Source organism: Bos mutus, chromosome 11, assembly GCF_027580195.1.
Source record: "Bos mutus isolate GX-2022 chromosome 11, NWIPB_WYAK_1.1, whole genome shotgun sequence".
Classification (NCBI taxonomy): Eukaryota; Metazoa; Chordata; class Mammalia; order Artiodactyla; family Bovidae; genus Bos; species Bos mutus.
The window spans coordinates 491,163-508,017 of record NC_091627.1 but is presented as its reverse complement, the minus strand read 5'-3'; the positions used below and the strand labels follow the sequence as shown (position 1 = coordinate 508,017).

The window sequence follows — 16,855 nt, the reverse complement described above, 5'->3', positions numbered from 1 at the left end:
CCCAGGGAAACCACTTCCACCCAGAATCCCACAGCCAGACTGTCCTGCAAGTGCGCACAGAACCGGCACACTATCTGCCAAGCATTCTCCCGGCAGTGCTCTCAAGGAAATTTCTAGAGTATGAACTCTAACAGAATCAGGAATATAGCGAGAGAGAGGAAGACACAGTACCCAGAAATGGAGCTGCAAACAGGAGACATGGGGCAGCTCCCAGATCACAGGGACAGAAACTTGAAGGCAGTGCTTCAGCCCTGTGCCCGGGAGGAAGCCGCTGCCCGGCCCAGCAGAGTTCGGCGGGCGCCGGCGAACTGTGCGCCCACAGCAGTGGAGCTGCATCACTCCAGAGGAGACAGGCTCCGCCCCCGGGGAGGGGCCGCCTGGGACCCTGAGCTGAGGAGGAGGCAGAGGATGGGTGACAGGGGGTGGACAGAGTCTGACTGTGCGTTTGGCCTTAGAGCTCAGCAATTTAGAACTGAAAAGAATGAAGCAGACAAAAGCAAACAACAGAGTCCCACTGCAGCACAAGCAGCCACGCTCACTGTCCTGTAAGAACCCACAGAGGGAAGGGGCGTGTGCGTGTGTGTGGCTGAGTCACTCCGCATACACCCGACACCAGTGCAGTGTTGTACACCAGCTATGCTCTGGCGTGAGACACAGAGTGTAAATGGGGACCAGCTGTGGAGCGGCTGAAATGACCGTCCGCAGGACACTGTCTGGGGACAGCTCTGGACCTGCGGACAGGCACCGTGTGTCCCACGAACACTGCAGGGCCTTAGTAAACGCCACTTTGAGCGAATTTCACTAAAAATGCTGTAGCAGACCAGCTGCTCCAGCACCTCACTGTCCCAGCCCACAGAAAGTGCCTGAGTGCCCCTCACCTGGCAACTCTGAGCAAACTGCCCGGTTTCCAGGCCCACTAGTTCAGCTTTCAAGTGAGAACGTGGTGCTGACGATGCCTCTGAACTACCCGAGATGAACAGACACAGTACTCACTAGCCCCCACCCCCGGCCAGGCCACACTCAGGGCGCCAGTGTCACCACGAGGGGTCCCTCCCGGCAGCCTGAGGCTCTGGTCCCAGCCCAGCCCTCAGAGCGAGGCGGCAACAGGCAGCAACACGCGCTGTGAGGAAGATGAAACCAGGGAGGAAGCTGGAGTGAGGGGCAGGGTCCCTGGGAAGAGCAGCGGACCAGCTTCGCCCTACTTTCCCTTCCCTAAGAAGGCTCCATCCTTCCCTAGGGGTCTTGGGCCAGAGCTTCGAGCCCCAGTATCTCCAGTCCTAGGGAAGCAATGAGCGTTGAGTCCAGTCAGACAAGCAGTTCTGAGGCTCATCTGCATTCTCTCTCAGACCTCATCCAGCTATGATTAGCCGAGGAGTGCAGGAGCTGAGCAGGGCATCCACCCTCTGTCCTCAGCTCACTCCAGAAGGAGTGTCCTACAGCCAAGGGAGGTGGTGAGCCAGGTCCCTCCAGCAGGCCCCAGGGACAGGCGGCCAGCCCAGGGAGTGCCCTGATGCCCACTGTGGCCAGGGGCCTGGGCTCCAGCCTGCAGGGTGCCCCGGCCCTGGGACCCACGCTCGGTGGGCAGGGATCCAGCACAGGTGCTGCCCTGCCCCTCCGCGCATCGCCGCTTCACCCGGTGGCCTGGGCCTGTCGCACGCTCACCGCACACCCGCGCTCCATTTCTGCCCCGCGTGTAAATTTCTCTCTAACACACGTCAGGAGAAGGGCGGCAAGTGTCAGGACAACCTGGGTTCAAGTTGTTTGGGCTCAACATCCTTAAAGGAACCCACCCACCAGCCCAAGGAGCTAAAGGCTGCTTCAGAGGGTCGTGAGCAGAGCAGACCCCTGTTTCATAAAGCGGAGAGAAGCTCACCTGCAGGCCAGAGGAAAGAGGGAACAGCCAGGAAGAGACACGCTCTCCTGAAGCCTTGTGGAGGGGCCACAGCTGTGCATGGGCAGCGCACAGGGGCCCATGCCCACGTCCATGCACACACACACAGCCATGCACGCACACCCACGCCCACGCACCTACACACACACAGCCACGCACACACACACACAGCCACACACACACACACAGCCACACCCATGCACACACACACACAGCCACGCACACACACACACAGCCACGCACACACGCCCATGCACACATACACAGAGCCATGCACGCACACCCACGCCCACGCACCTACACACACACAGCCACGCGCACACACACACAGCCACGCACACACACCTACACACACAGCCACACCCATGCACACACACACACAGCCACGCACACACACACAGCCACGTGCACACACACACAGCCACACACACACACACACAGCCACACACCCACGCCCATGCACACATACACAGAGCCATGCACACACACCCACGCCCACGCACCTACACACACACAGCCACGCACACACACACACACACAGCCACACACACACGCCCATGCCCTTGCACCTTCACACACACACACCCACGCCCATGCACACACACACAGCCACACACACACACACATGCCCTTGCACCTTCACACACACAGCCACACCCATGCACACACACACACAGCCACGCACACACACCCACACCCATGCATGCACAAACAGCCACACACACCCACGCCCTTGCACACACATACATGGCCATGTGCACACGCACACGCCCATGCACACACACCCACGCCCCTTGCACCTACACACACACAGCCACGCACACACACTCTTGCCCACGCTCCTACACACACCCACACACCCACATGCAGGGAAGGGCATGGGAAGCAGAGGTACTCACCTTGCTCCCCCTCCCCCAAGGACCAAGGCGATGGCATTGCCGGTCAGCACTCTTGCCAGGCGGGAGAAGTCCGAGTGCCGGTCCGGGGGCCTCTGGCAAACCCGCTCGTACAGCTCCACCTACAAGAGAGGCCAGCAGACAGGGCCAACCTGACCCGCTGCTCTCCCCGACTCCTGACCCAAAGCTGTCTCCAGGACACGCCGGTGGTTCTGAGCTGCGCCGTCAGCACCTCAGTGCCTGGGCTCGCCTGGGAGGGCGCCACGGCCCTGAGCCTAGCCGACACCTGCCACTCCAAGTGGAGGGCGTGCGGGGCCTGGATGTCTGGGCATCGACACCACGGTCAGTTTGAGTCCACCGTGCTGCGGGGCCCCTGCTCCCACTGCGGCCCCTGCCTAGTCTCCAGGGCTGAGGACCCCGAGGAAGAGGTGCCTCAGGATTTGCGGCTTTTTCTGTCCAAAGGAGGAGGCAGGGCCAACCTGAGGCCCCTGGGCTCGGCTCTGGCACCAAGCGGGGCTCCTCCATCAGAGGTGCCGCCACACAACAATCAGGCTCGAGCAGAAGTGAGAGCCGCATCAGCGCTGCGGGCTGGGGTCAGAAGTGGAGGGAGGGCAGGAAGCAGGCCCCAGGGCCCCACCTCACCAGCTTGGGCAGGCTCCTCCTGGAGAAGACGCGGCGAGGGCAGCAGAGGTGCAGGTGGCCAGAACACCAGCCCCGCATGTTGAGCCACTCCGCGGTGCGGGCCGGCGCGGGCCCGTCCTGCCGGTGCAGCAGCACCAGCTGCTTCTGGGCACGCACGGCCGAAGTCTCCAGCATCCGCTCCAGCTGAGGGAGAGTGGAGCCGCGAGTCAGCCAGCGCAGCAGAGCCCCGGCTTACGGCGGCCCCAGGCTGGACGCCACCTCGCCCATCAGCCCACAGGGGTTGCGGCACCGGCCTGGCTGTAGTGTGCTGGGCCCTTCCTCTGTGAAGCCGGGCCCCAGGGGTTGCGGCTGCGTGCCCGCCAAGCTCTGCGGGCCTGCAGGCAGGGAGCGCACCGCCCTCTGCTTCTCTAACATGGCCTCGTGAATACATGCTGCAACCATCTTCGGCAAAGGGGCACCGCTCCTGGCAGAACTGGAACCCGCAGCAGAGATGACGAGTTTGTAGCTGACCCAGGACGGGGCAGAACGTGAGGTGAGAAGAGGACGGACAGAAAACAAAGAGATGACGACTCCACCTGACACCCGAAGCTGGAGACGTGGGGCTTCGGGTGCAGGGCGACGAGCACGGAGCCCCAGGCCTTGCCCGGCAGCACAGCTGACTGGAGTGGGGTCTGGCAGCTCTGGGAACCTGAATACACAGGCTCCGGCTCGGCAGCTTTTCTAGGTGGTGCCCTGAAGACACCCTTGCACACGCGTGTAGTAAGGAAATTTCACAGTCCACTGACAGAACAGACAGATGGCGGGGCGTTCACAAATAGAAACTAAACAGCCATAAGACGAGTAAAACAATATGGATAAAACTCAGAAGTGTAAGCACTGAGGGAAAAAGGAAATCTCAAGATGGTACAGGCTTCAGCAGTATGTGAACGGAGAACTTCCAGATGTATAAGCTGGATTTAGAAAAGGCAGAGGAACTAGAGATCAAATTGCCAACATCCGTTGGATCATAGAAAAAGCAAGGAAACTCCAGAGAACCATCTACTTCTGCTTCACAGACCACACGAAAGCCCTTAACGGTGTGGGCCACACAAGCTGTGGAAAATTCTTAAAAGATACGGGAACACCAGACCACTTTACTCGCACCCTGAGAAACCAGTATGCAGTTCAAAAAACAACAGTTAGAACCTTATACGGAACAACTGACCTTCCACATGGGGAAAGGAACACAAAGCTGTGTACTGCCATCCGGCTTATTCAGTTTACATGCAGAGTCGTGCGTGCTTGCTAAGTCCCTTTAGTCACGTACGATCCTTTGTGATCCCAAGAACTATAGCCCACGCAGCTCCTCTGTCGATGGGATTCTCCAGGCAGGAACAGTGGAGTGGGTTGCAATGCCCTTCTCCAGGGGATCTTCCTGACCTAGGGATCAAATCTGTAGCTCCTGCATTGCAGGCGAATTCTTTACCTCTGAGCCACCCAGGAAGCCCATATGCAGAGTTCATCATGCAAAATGCTGGACTGGATGAATAACAAGCTGGAATCAAGATTTCCAGGAGAAATATCAACAGCCTCAGATATGCAGATGATACCACTCTAATGGCAGAAAGTGAAGAGGAACTAAAGAGCCTCTTGATGAGGGTGAAAGAGGAGAGTGAAAAAGTTGGCTTGAAACTCAATATTCAAAAAAACTAAGATCACGGCATCCAGTCCCATCCGTTCATGGCAAACAGAAAGGGAAAAACTAGAAGCAGTGGCAGATCTTATTTTCTTGGGCTCCAAAATCACTGCAGACAGTGAAATTAAAAGACACTTGCTCCTTGGAAAGAAAGCTATGACAAACCTAGGCAATGTATTAAAAAGCAGAGAGATCACTTTGCCAACAAAGGTCCGTCTAGTCAAAGTTATGGTTTTTCCAGTAGTCACATACAGATGTGAGAGCTGGAGCATAAAGAAGGCTGGGTGCTGAATAATTGATGCTGTCACATTGTGGTGCTGGAGAAGACTCTCGAGAGTCCTTTGAACTGCAAGGAGATCAAACTAATCAATCATAGAGGAAATCAACCCTAAATATTCATTGGAAAGACTGTTGCTGATGTTGAAGCTCCAATACTTTGGCCATCTGATGGGAAGAGCCAACTCACTGGAAAAGACTCTGATGCTGGGAAAGAAAACAGCAAAAGGAGGAGGTGGTAGATGGTGAGATAGTTAGATAGCATCACCAACTCAATGGACATGAATTTGAGCAAACTCCAGTAGACACTGAAGGACACGGAAGCCTGGCATGCTGCAGTCCACAGGGTTGCAAAGGGTCTGACTCAATTTAGTGATTGAACAAAAAACTTAGTGACTGAACAATAAAGCAACAAAGATGGAATAAAGTAGAACACTATCTACATAAAAAACAGAGACACACACACAGTAAAACGAGGCTCTGGCTTCACAAGACACCACCTGCGGTGGGCTACCGGCTACCGCACGGTATCTGTCTCAGCTCAGTTCAGTCGCTCAGTCGTGTCCGACTCTTTGTGACCCCGTGAACTGCAGCACTCCAGGCTTCCCTGTCCATCAGCAATTCCCGGAGCTCACTCAAACTCATGTCCATTGGTCGGTGATCCCATCCAGCCATCTCATCCTGTCCTTTCCTTCTCCTCCCGCCTTCAATCTTTCCCAGCATCAGGGTCTTTTCCAATGAGTCAGTTCTTCACATCAGGTGGCCAAAGTACTGGAGTTTCAGCTTCAGCATCAGTCCTTCCAATGAATAGTCAGGACTGATTTCCTTTAGGATAGACTGGTTGGATCTCCTTGAAGTCCACTCTCAAGAGTCTTCTCCAACACCACAGTTCAAAGGCAACAATTCTTTGGTACTCAGATTTCTTTATAGTCCAACTCTCACATCTATAAGTGATACTGGAAAAACCATAGGTATCTGCCTGCTCCTGCCAGAACAACGCCAGAGGTAAACACAGCAAAATGTTTTCAAAATGTGGAGAGCAAATGTCTGGGTGTTTGCTTTTACTATTCATCCCTTCCTGAGTCCTTGAAATACTTCATTCAAAGGAAAAAAGACAAACCGGGTCTGAGAAAAAAGGGCCACGCTAGCCAGGACCTGCCCAGCCTTCTGCCGAGAGACCACGCCCACTACTCGGCCCCACCTGCCGAAGCCCCGCCCACTGCCGCGCTTCCGCAGCCAGCTCACCTCGCCAACCGTGGGCTCCTGCTCGCCCAGGCCCACGATGAGGATGCAGTCTGCCTGCCGGATGCAGCACTGGGTCCAGGGCGTGAGTGTGCTGTCCGCCTGGTAGAGCACGATCCGGTGGATGTCCTCCTGCTGCCCCAGCCAGCTGGACAGCCGGTACTCGTGGATACTGGAAGGCACAGACACCCTGGTGTATTTCATGGCTGGGCAGGGGCCCCCTGAGAGCAGGAAGCCGGACTTGGCCAGGCTGTTCCCACGTGGAGGCCTCATACCTGTCCAGAGCAGCAGAGCCAAGGCGCTGTTTTATGCTGTCACTGGTCAGCAGCAGGGCAGGGCCTAAAAACAACCACCAGATGCAGAAAACTGCCACAGCCCACCTCGGAGGAGACGTGAGGCCCTTCCTTCTCCTGGAATCTGCTTGTCGGGAAAGCAGAAACCTCTCACAGCTCTCGAGAAAGTGCCTGTGGCCCTGAAGGAGACCCTCCGGGCAGGTGAGCCTGCGGTGTGCCAAGGGAAGGGCTGCGCCAGGCACAGGGACGGGCGGCCTCTCTGAACCTCAGTCTCCTCCTCTGTACACACTGGGCTTGAATTTCTGCAGCTCTGAAACTGTGTGTGTGCTGGGGGCAGGGGAAGCACAAGCTTGTAAAATGCAAGATTAGACAACTTCCGCAACCCAAGTCAGTGGCTGGCTGGATCCCAGCAGATGCGGTCTACCAGGATGGAGACGCACGCTTTCACACGCTGTCTCTGAGGCCAGCTTGTTCTTCCATCCACAGGGTGGCTCAGATGGTAAATAACCCACCTGCAATGTAGGAGGCCTGGGTTCAATCCCTGGGTTGGGCGGATCCCCCGGAGAAGGGAAAGGCTACGCACTCCAGTATTCTGGCCTGGAGAATTCCATGGACTGAGTCCACGGAGTTGCAAAGAGTTGGACACAACTGAGTGACTTTCACTTTCCTTTGGGCCTCCCTGATAGCTCAGCTGGTAAAGAATCTGCATGCAATGAAGGACACCCCAGTTCGATTCCTGGGTCAGGAAGATCTGTTGGAGAAGGGAGCTGCTGTTCGAACGACACATCTGCTCAACCAGGAGGGCTGCCAGGGGTGGGGACAAAAGCTGAGACAGTGGCCCTCAGGGTCAGGAAGGCTGCTGGACTACCCTGAGGATGAAGAAGTCCTGCTGCAGCAAGAGAAGCCCAGGCTCCCCCTGCACTGGCATCTGAACTTCCCTGAGGGCTCACGATTAGAAGGGGAGAGACAGGAAATCACTGCCTGTGTTTAACTGGAGGTGTCTGCTTTCTTGACAGCACACAGAATAAGAGCGTGTTCCACACAGTGGAGTGCTCACCTAAAGCCAGACATCCTGGAGCAGGAATTCAAGTGGGCCTTAGGAAGCATCACTACAAACAAAGCTAGTAGAGGTGATGGAATTCCAGCTGAGCTATTTCAAGTCCTAAAAGGTGATGCTGTGAAAGTGTTGCACTCAATATGCCAGTAAATTTGGAAAACTCAGTAGTGGCCGCAGGACTGGAAAGGGTCAGTTTTCATTTCAATCCCAAAGAAACGTAATGCCAAAGACTGCTTAAACTACCGCACAATTGCATTCATCTCACAACACACTAGCAAAGCAATGCTCAAAATTCTCCAAGCCAGTACATGAACTGAGAACTTCCAGATGTTTAAGCTGGATTTAGAAAAGGGAGAGGAACCAGAGATCAAATTGCCATCATCCGTTGGAATGTAGAAAAAGCAAGAGAATTCCAGAAAAACATCTACTTCTGCTCTATTGACTATGCCAAAGCCTTTGACTGTGTGGATCACAACAAACTGTGGAACATTCTGAAAGAGATGGGAATAGCAGACCACCTTACCTGCCTCCTGAGAAATCTGCATGCAGGTCAAGAAGCAACAGTTAGAACTGGACATGGAACGATGGACTGGTTACAAATTGGGGAAGGAGTACATCAAGGCTGTATATTGTCTCTTGCTTATTTAACTCACATGCAAAGTACATCATGAGAAACACTGGGCTGGATGAAACACAAGCTGGACTCAAGATTGTTGGGAGAAATATCAATAACCTCAGATATGCAGATGACACCACCCTTATGGCAGAAAACAAGGAAGAACTAAAGAGCCTCTTGATGAAAGTGAAAGAGGAGAATGAAAAAGCTGGCTTAAAAGTCAATATTCAAAAAACTAAGATCATGGCATCCGGTTCCATCACTTCATGGCCAACAGATGGCGAAATAGTGGAATCAGTGACAGATTTTATTTTCTTGGGCTCCAAATCACTGGAGATGGTAACCGCTGCCATGAAATTAAAAGACACTTGCTCCTTGGAAGAAAAGTTACGACCATAAAAAGCAGAGACATCACTTTTCTGACAAAGATTCGTCTAGTCAAAGCTATGGTTTTTCCAGTAGTCATGTATGGATCTGAGAATTGGACCATAAAGAAAGCTGAGTGCTAAAGAATTGATGCTTTTTAACTGTGGTGCTAGAGAAAACTCTTGAGTCCCTTGGACAGCAAGGAGATGCAACCAGTCAATCCTAAAGGAAATCAGTCCTGACTATTCATTGGCGGGACTGATGCTGAAGCTGAAGCTCCAATACTTTGGCCACCTGATACGAAGAACTGACTCACTGGAAAAGACCCTGATGCTGGGAAAGATTGAAGGCGGGAGGAGAAGGGAATGACAGAGGATGAGATATCTGGATGGCATCACCAACTTGATGGACATGAGTTTGAGCAAGCTCTGGGAGTTGGTGATGGACAGGGAGGCCTGGCATGCTGTAGTCCACAGGGTCGCAGAGAGTCGGACATGAATGAGTGACTGAATTGAACCACAGGGTGGTGCCTGTGAGGTGGCCGCTGGTCTGACCTGCAGGGGAGCAGCTCTGACTCAAAGGCAGAAGCCTGTGGAAGTGGGGGAGCAACTCCTCTGGGGGTCGGGACAGAGGGCGCTGGTCCCACTAAGGCCGCACTCCTGCCTTGGGGGTCGGGCACCCACAAGGGCCTGACAGAGAGGGACCCCTCTCGGGGCTGGAGGGGCTCTCAGCCTGCAAGGGCGGGCACTCCTGGGCACTGCAGTGACTAGTTCCGTTCACCTCTTGGAAGTCTAGGACGAGACGGGACAGGCAGGCCATGTCTGCTGCGGGAACACTGAGAAGCCCTGCCTGAGGCCCTGGAGACGGTGGCTGCTCTCTCTGACCCTCGGTGCACATCTGCTCTAGGCCTCTGCCTGGACTCGAGGGTCCTGAGGAGGCCCTTGGGAAAGTGTGGAGCCCCTAGGAGTGCCCTGGGCTCTCAAGGCGCTGGCTACAGTCCTGGCCAGTTAGGAATGTGGTGACTAGCCTGTCCCTGGGAGGGGTCTGCCTAAGGCCCAGCCATGGACAGGGCCAGGGTAGTGCATGGATACAGGGTGACTCCCAGTTACTCTGAGTCGGCTCTGTGGGGGCTGCTCAGGCCTGGAGAGTCACTGTCAGCCTGGCTGTTACACAGCCTCTCCTCCAAACTGTGGAAGCCAGAGGAAGTGGCTGAAACCCTGAAGCTGGAAGACAAGGCCATCGGCCTAGATCCTCTCTCTACAAACACCCTTCACAGATGTGATCACCTTTCAGCAAAGGAACCCTCAGGGCAGGGTCCATTGGTTCTGAGTGAGGGCTCTGGGTCAGCTGAGGAGCCTACAGAAAAATGCATCCTGACTCTATTTATTTCATAATCAAAATCATCCCCAATGGATTGTAAACTTGACAGGTAATACAATAATGTTTTTAAAAGAACCTCTTCATGACTTGGGGATAGGATGAAATTTCTTCAATAAAATGCAAAATTCAGTAACAATATAGGGAAAAAATGATAAATAAATTGGTCCATATTAGAATTAACAACTTGCATTTGTCAAAGTCAGTGAACTAGATGCATGCTGTCATGTCCAGCTCTTTGCAACCCCATGGACTACAGCCCACCAGTCCATGGGATTCTCCAGGCAAGAATACTGGAGTGGGTTGCCATTTCCTTCTCCAGTATCTTCCTGACCTGGGTGAAATCTGTGTCTCTTGTGTCTCCTGCACTGCAGGTGGATTCTTTACCACTGGTGCCACCTAGGAAGCATTTGTCGAAAGACATCATTAAAAGAATAAAAAAGCAAGCCACAGAGGGAAAGATATCTGCATTTTCATCCAAAAAAGCAACTGCATCCAGACTGCCCATTGACAAGGAAAAGATAACAGCCCCACAAAACAGTGGGCAACTTGACAGGCACTCAGAAGAAGGGATCCCAGTGGCCGCGAGACAGACTTTTCAGCTACTGGGAAATGCAGATCCAAGCTAGATGGGACACTGCCTCACAGTCACAAGTGCCCAGCAGCCCAGCACACCACACACTCTCCCTTTCCCCCAGAAGAGGCTGGATGCTGGGCCACAAGTCTTCGGTTGCTGTTGTTCAGTCGCTAAGTTGGGTCCAGTTCTTTGCAGCTCCATGGATTGCAGCATGTCAGGCAGGCTTCCCCATCTTTCACTATCTCCTGGAGTTAACCCATCTCATCCTCTGTTGCCCCCTTCTCTTCCCGCCTTCAATCTTTCCCAGCATCAGGGTCTTTTCTGGTGAGTTGGCTCTTCCCATCAGGTGGCCAAATTATTAGAGCTTCAACATCAGTCCTTCCAATGAATATTCAGGGTTCATATCCTTTAGGTTTGACTAGTTTGATCTCCTTGCAGTCCAAGGGACTCTCAAGGGTCTTCTCCAGCATCACAATTTGAAAGCATCAATTCCTGGGCGTTCAGCCTTCGTTATGGTCCAACTCTCACATCCATACATGACTACTGGAAAAACCATAGCTCTGACTAGACGAATCTTTGTCAGAAAAGTGATGTCTCTGCTTTTTAACATGCTGTCTATGTTTGTCATAACTTTTCTTCCAAGGAGCAAGTGTCTTTCAATTTCATGGCTGCAGTCACCATCTGCAGTGATTTTGGAGCCCAGGAAATTAAAGTCTGTCACTGTTTCCACTTTTTCCCCATGTATTTGCCATGAAGTGATGGAATCAGATGCCAAGATCTTAGTTTTTTGAATACTGACTTTTAAGCCAGCGTTTTCACTGTCCTCTTTCACCCTCATCAAGAGGCTCTTTAGTTTCTCTTCACTTTCTGCCATTAGAGTTGTGTCATCTGCATATCTGAGTTTGTTGATATTTCTCCTGGCAATCTTGATTTCAGCTTGTGGTTCATCCAGCCTGGCATTTAGCATGATGTACTCTGCATATAAGTTAAATAAGCAGGGTAAGAATACACAGCCTTGACGCACTCCTTCCCAATTTTGAACCAGTCAGTTGTTCCACATCCAGTTCTTCTAACTGTTGCTTCTTGATCTGCATACAAGTTCCTCAGGAGGCAGGTAAAGACTGGACTTACATAAAGTATCTTTTCTGATCACAATGGTATGAAAATGGAAAATTCACAAATATATGGAAATTAAATGTTTAAACAACCAATGAGTCAAAGAAATCACAAAGAAACGAGGAAATACTTGAAGCAAATGAAAACAAAAGCACAACATTCCAGAATGTACAAGGACACAGCGAGAGCCCTTCGAGGAGGGACGCTGATGGCTATGAATGCCTCCTCTGAGGAAGAAGAGAGATCTCTGACCAACAGCTGGCTTTGTACCTTAAGTAACAGAAGAATCTCACACTAAACACAGAGCCAGAGCCGCGCTGGGGCTGTGCTCCCGGGCACAGGCTTCCTCCAGCTGCGGCGGGCGGGGCCATTCTCCGGCTGTGGGGCCCGGGCTTCCCTCGTTGTGCAGCGTGGGCCCCACAGGATGCAGGCTGGAGAGCTGCAGCACTGAGGCCCGAGCTTGGGCTCAGTAGCTGTGGCGCATGGACTGAGCTGCCTTGCGGCACGTACAGTCTTCCCAGACCAGGGAGGAACCTGTCACCCCTGCACTGGCAGGCCAATTCTTAACTACTGAACCACCAGGGAAAATCCTCTAACAAACGTTAAAAGAAAAATTAATACCAGTCCTCCTCAAAGTCTTCCAAAATACTGACTCTGAGGGAACACTTCCTGACTCATTCCATGGGGCTAGCAACAGTACCCCCTTACCAGAGTCACGGTGGGACCAGGACACCACAAGAAACTACAGACAGGCAACCCTGACAGTGCGAAACCCTCCATGAGAGAGGAGCTGACCAAACCCAGGGGCAGTAAAAGGCCTACATACCCCACCAAGTGGGAGCTACTCCTGGAGTGCAAGAATGACTCAATTCATGAATGAGAGAGGAGCTGACCAAACCCAGGGGCAGTAAAAGGCCTACACACCCCACCAAGTGGGAGCTACTCCTGGAGTGCAAGAATGACTCAATTCGTGAATGAGAGAGGAGCTGACCAAACCCAGGGGCAGTAAAAGGCCTACACACCCCACCAAGTGGGAGCTACTCCTGGAGTGCAAGAATGACTCAATTCGTGAGTATCAATCAGTGTGATAAATCACATCAACAGAACAAAGGGGGGAAATATGATCATCTCAATTGCTGCAGAAAAAGAAAGCACTGACAAAATTTAACATCTTTTTATGATATAAACCCTCAACAAAATATGAATAGAAAGAAACCTTCCTAAGTTAGAGGCCATCCGTGAGAGACTGACAGCTAACACCCTACTCAAAGACAAAAGACTGAAAGCTTTTCCCCAAGACCAGGAATGAGGCAGGAGGCTGCTTCGTCCTCACATCGCTTGGACGTCACTGCCACCCAGCGCCACCGACAGTCCAGTACCGTCCCTGTCGTGACCCCCGTTTCTCGCAGAAACAGAAATTCACACGGACACACATGCAGTCGCATGAGTGCACCGCACGGACACCGATTTCCTGGTCTGGATGCTGTGCTGTGGTTACATAACCAGGGGTGGGGGCTGGCATATGGCTCTCTCTTTACTATTTTTATAACTTGCTATGAATCTATAATTATTTCAAAATACAAGTCATTTTTTCAAAGGGAACAAGCCACTATTATGAGTCCGTACGTCTGCACTGTACAACTGCAGGTCTCTTGGTGCGCCCTGGACAGGCTGACCAACCTCACTGAAAACAAGTGGAGGCTTCCAGATCCAGAACGTTTGTTATGAAACAGAGACCAAGACTAATGGAAATTAATGCTTTCTGTGATTTAAATTTTCACTTGGAGAATAACTTTTAAATATTGAATATTTATAATAGTAGCTCAATTTTGTAAATCATTTTTGTTTGGCATCTATTCAATGCCTTCTATTACCCCTTGAAGCCAGTAAAATAGCCCTGTCTCAGAAAATTGACTTGTTGTCTATTACTATGATCACTTACAATTATATAAAACCATATGAGTAAAGTGTTAAGAATATGGAATGCTTTATGATTTGGAGAATTCCTAAGAATTCTCCAGAATTTCAGTTTCTTGTTCTTGAGCCCCAAACTTCCCAGCTGTCAGGATCTTGGCAGCAAGACCTAAGCTGACGGACCCTCACTGAGGGTGTTCCCACGTGGTCAGCCAGCTCCCTGGCCACTGCAGCATGCTCTCCAAGTGGTGGGGCAGCTGGAGGCGCCCACCCCAAGACGGCTTCTGCAGGGGGCGCAGGGGCTCTGTGGGGTCAGCTGGGAGGAGTGCAGTGTGACTCACACCAGCCCCTGTGGCGTCGGGTCCCCATCAAGACTGTCCGGAGGCTCCGTCGCACTGTGGTGGTCCCTCCCCAGCACCGCACCCCCACCCCCACCCCCACCCAGGGTTACCAGCCTTGCGGGCAACGCTGAGCGCTCTTTCAGGAGAACCTGGAAGGACTGAGAGGCAGGGGGAGGAGGGGGCCCAGGGGACCTCAGGTGGCCTTGGGCAGGGCTTACCAATAGCGCTGAGGGCGTGCTTGAGCTCCAGGGTGAAGGCGGTGAGGGGCACGTCCTCCGACACTGGCATGACGGCCACTGTGGAGAGGTTGCTGGCGGCGTTCCCCGAGTCCCACTTGCTGCCCACAGTATGGAACCCAAACTGGTGACCTGCAGAGCACAGGGGTGTGTGCTAGCCTGAGGAGCCGGCTGCCGCCAGGACAGGCTCAGTGTCCCTGAGTGTTTCCAGGTGATTGCGTGGCCCCAGCAGCCTGGCTGGGGGAACGGGCACCCGGTCTGCCCTGGTCTCCACAACTAGATTCCCAGCCTTCCTGCTGAAAGCGAAACGCACCGCGGCGCCCTTGCGTCTCATACACAGCAGGACCGGCCCCACTGAAGGGGACACGGGCATAGACTCAGAGAAGACCGTGGGGCCCAGAGAAAATGCAAAGAGATGAAGGGCCAGCCGGGGAGGACCCGTCCTCTGACCGCGCCTCCTCCAGAGACGGGGAACAGCCTGAGTCTTAGATAATGACACCTTTCTTCTGTCTCATCTGCATAGGTTTCCAGACCCAGGGGTGAGGCGCAGAACCACCCGCCGGAGGTCAGGGCTGGGTCCTCAGGACCACAGGCTCCCCATTCTCTAGTTGTGAGGCCAGGATGCCCCACGGCAGCAGCAATGGATCTGCAGGCACTTATGTCCACGAGGTCATTACCCTCCACCAGCGCGTCCCTAGCTGAAGCTTACTTCCAATCACAAAGTTCCTTCTTGGTGGGTGGAATCTCCTCCTTTCATGGAGGTGGCTGAGGGGGCAGCCTCACCCTTCCTGCTGGCCACATCCCAGCCAGGCTCCAGTCTTCTGGGGCCCGGACACGCTGAGGGCTCTCTTCCCAGCTTCCCTGGCTGGCCGCTGTCATAGCCCAGCTCCCACACAGACCTCACAAAGACCTCACAGGTGCAGGCCCTGGCCATGCAGGAAGGCCCAGTTCTGTCCATTTCTGACTGCTGCTCTTGTCCCTATGGAGGAGGGTGGGTTCCCCCACAAGGCATGACCCAGAAGTCAGTGTGGGGGCTCAGGAGGCAGAGACAGGGCTCCCAAGAGCTAATGTGGGACAGGGAAAGAGGAGGGAGGGCTGTGATCCCACTGCTAGCTGCACGCAAGGCAGCAGAGGGCCCGTCCCTGGCTTTCCTGAAGCTTCTCTGTGAGGAGTCCCTTCCTCTCTCTCTTTCCCAGTGACCTGTGACATCAGAACCCTCCATCTACGGTAGGCCCAGAGGGGGAATTTATTGCCAGCTCCTGATAGCTTTCGTTTAGCTTTTAGGAAAAGCTATGAGATGCTCTGGTTCTGGCCAAGGAGATGGAGCTGGCACATCCCACCTACCCGCAGCCACCAGCTACAAGAAGCCCCTGGACACAGCTCTTAGGAGGCCCAGAGGGGCGCAGAGAGGAGGGCAAACTGGCCAGGGGCCTCAGCGCACGGGAAGACCATTCCACTTGCAGCAGAGCGGCAGTGTCACACCCTGACCCAGCTACCGCCACGTAAGCCCTTCCTTCCCCTCCCCAGTGCTGCTGCCTCCTAGGAGACTTTCCAGGGCCCCCTGCCCTAAGCAAGCCCTGCCTGGGCTCTAGACACAGAGAGTGGAGCCCCAGCTCTCCAACCAGCACTAGCAAGCGGAAGCAGCAGCCTGTCCAGAGAGGGGGATGTGGAGAACAGAGCCCCCTAAACCCTGGGCGAAGTGCTGGGCTCACCCCCAAGGAGCCCCTGTGGGAGACTGGCCAGAAGCACAAGCAGAGGCTCTGAGAACAGAAGGCGGTGGTGCACCCGCCAGCCTTCACACTGGCTCGGGGGAGCACCCAAGTGCAGCAGACCAGTGCAGTGAGGCAGAGGCCTCGAGAACTAGGTTAGCACTCAGACGCAGCCGGGAAGAGGGCCAGGACGTGCTCTGAATACCAGCACACTGAGCCTGCAAAAGTAAGAGATGTAAATGGGAACCAGATCATCATAAATCCCGAAATATGGGACACAGTCCAAAACGACCAGGCGCACCAAAGGCCAGGAGGCCTCAACTGGGACAGGAGAAGACAGAAACGACACCAGGGCACAGACGCTGCAAGCCCTTGACAAGGTATCAAAGCGGCCGTTCACAGCCAGCCAGAAGCAGCCATCACAGGAAGGTACCAAAACAGGGGTCCACAGCCGGCCAGAAGCAGCCATCACGGGTAGTCTTGAAGCAAATGTAGAAATAAAATAACTAAAACAAAAACCTCTCTGGGTGGGGTTAGGAGCAGAGTCAAGAAGACAGAGGAAAGAGCCAAAGACCTTGAAGACAGATCAAAAGAAGCTACTTGATCTGAGCATCAGAGCAGAAAAACGGTT

At 53.6% G+C, this 16,855-nt stretch overlaps 1 protein-coding gene across 1 annotated transcript in view; it reads right to left on the bottom strand.

Annotated features, from left to right (window-relative positions):
* PNPLA7 (patatin like phospholipase domain containing 7) overlaps window positions 1–16,855 on the bottom strand; it is a 75,690-nt gene that overhangs the window by 8,466 nt on the left and 50,369 nt on the right. The window contains exons 21-25 of the mRNA XM_070378585.1: window positions 14,498–14,647; window positions 6,898–6,961; window positions 6,626–6,794; window positions 3,430–3,612; window positions 2,791–2,909 (exon numbers count right to left, since the gene is read on the bottom strand). Coding sequence (XP_070234686.1) covers window positions 2,791–2,909; window positions 3,430–3,612; window positions 6,626–6,794; window positions 6,898–6,961; window positions 14,498–14,647 — 685 coding nt within the window. The remainder of the gene's footprint in view (window positions 1–2,790; window positions 2,910–3,429; window positions 3,613–6,625; window positions 6,795–6,897; window positions 6,962–14,497; window positions 14,648–16,855) is intronic.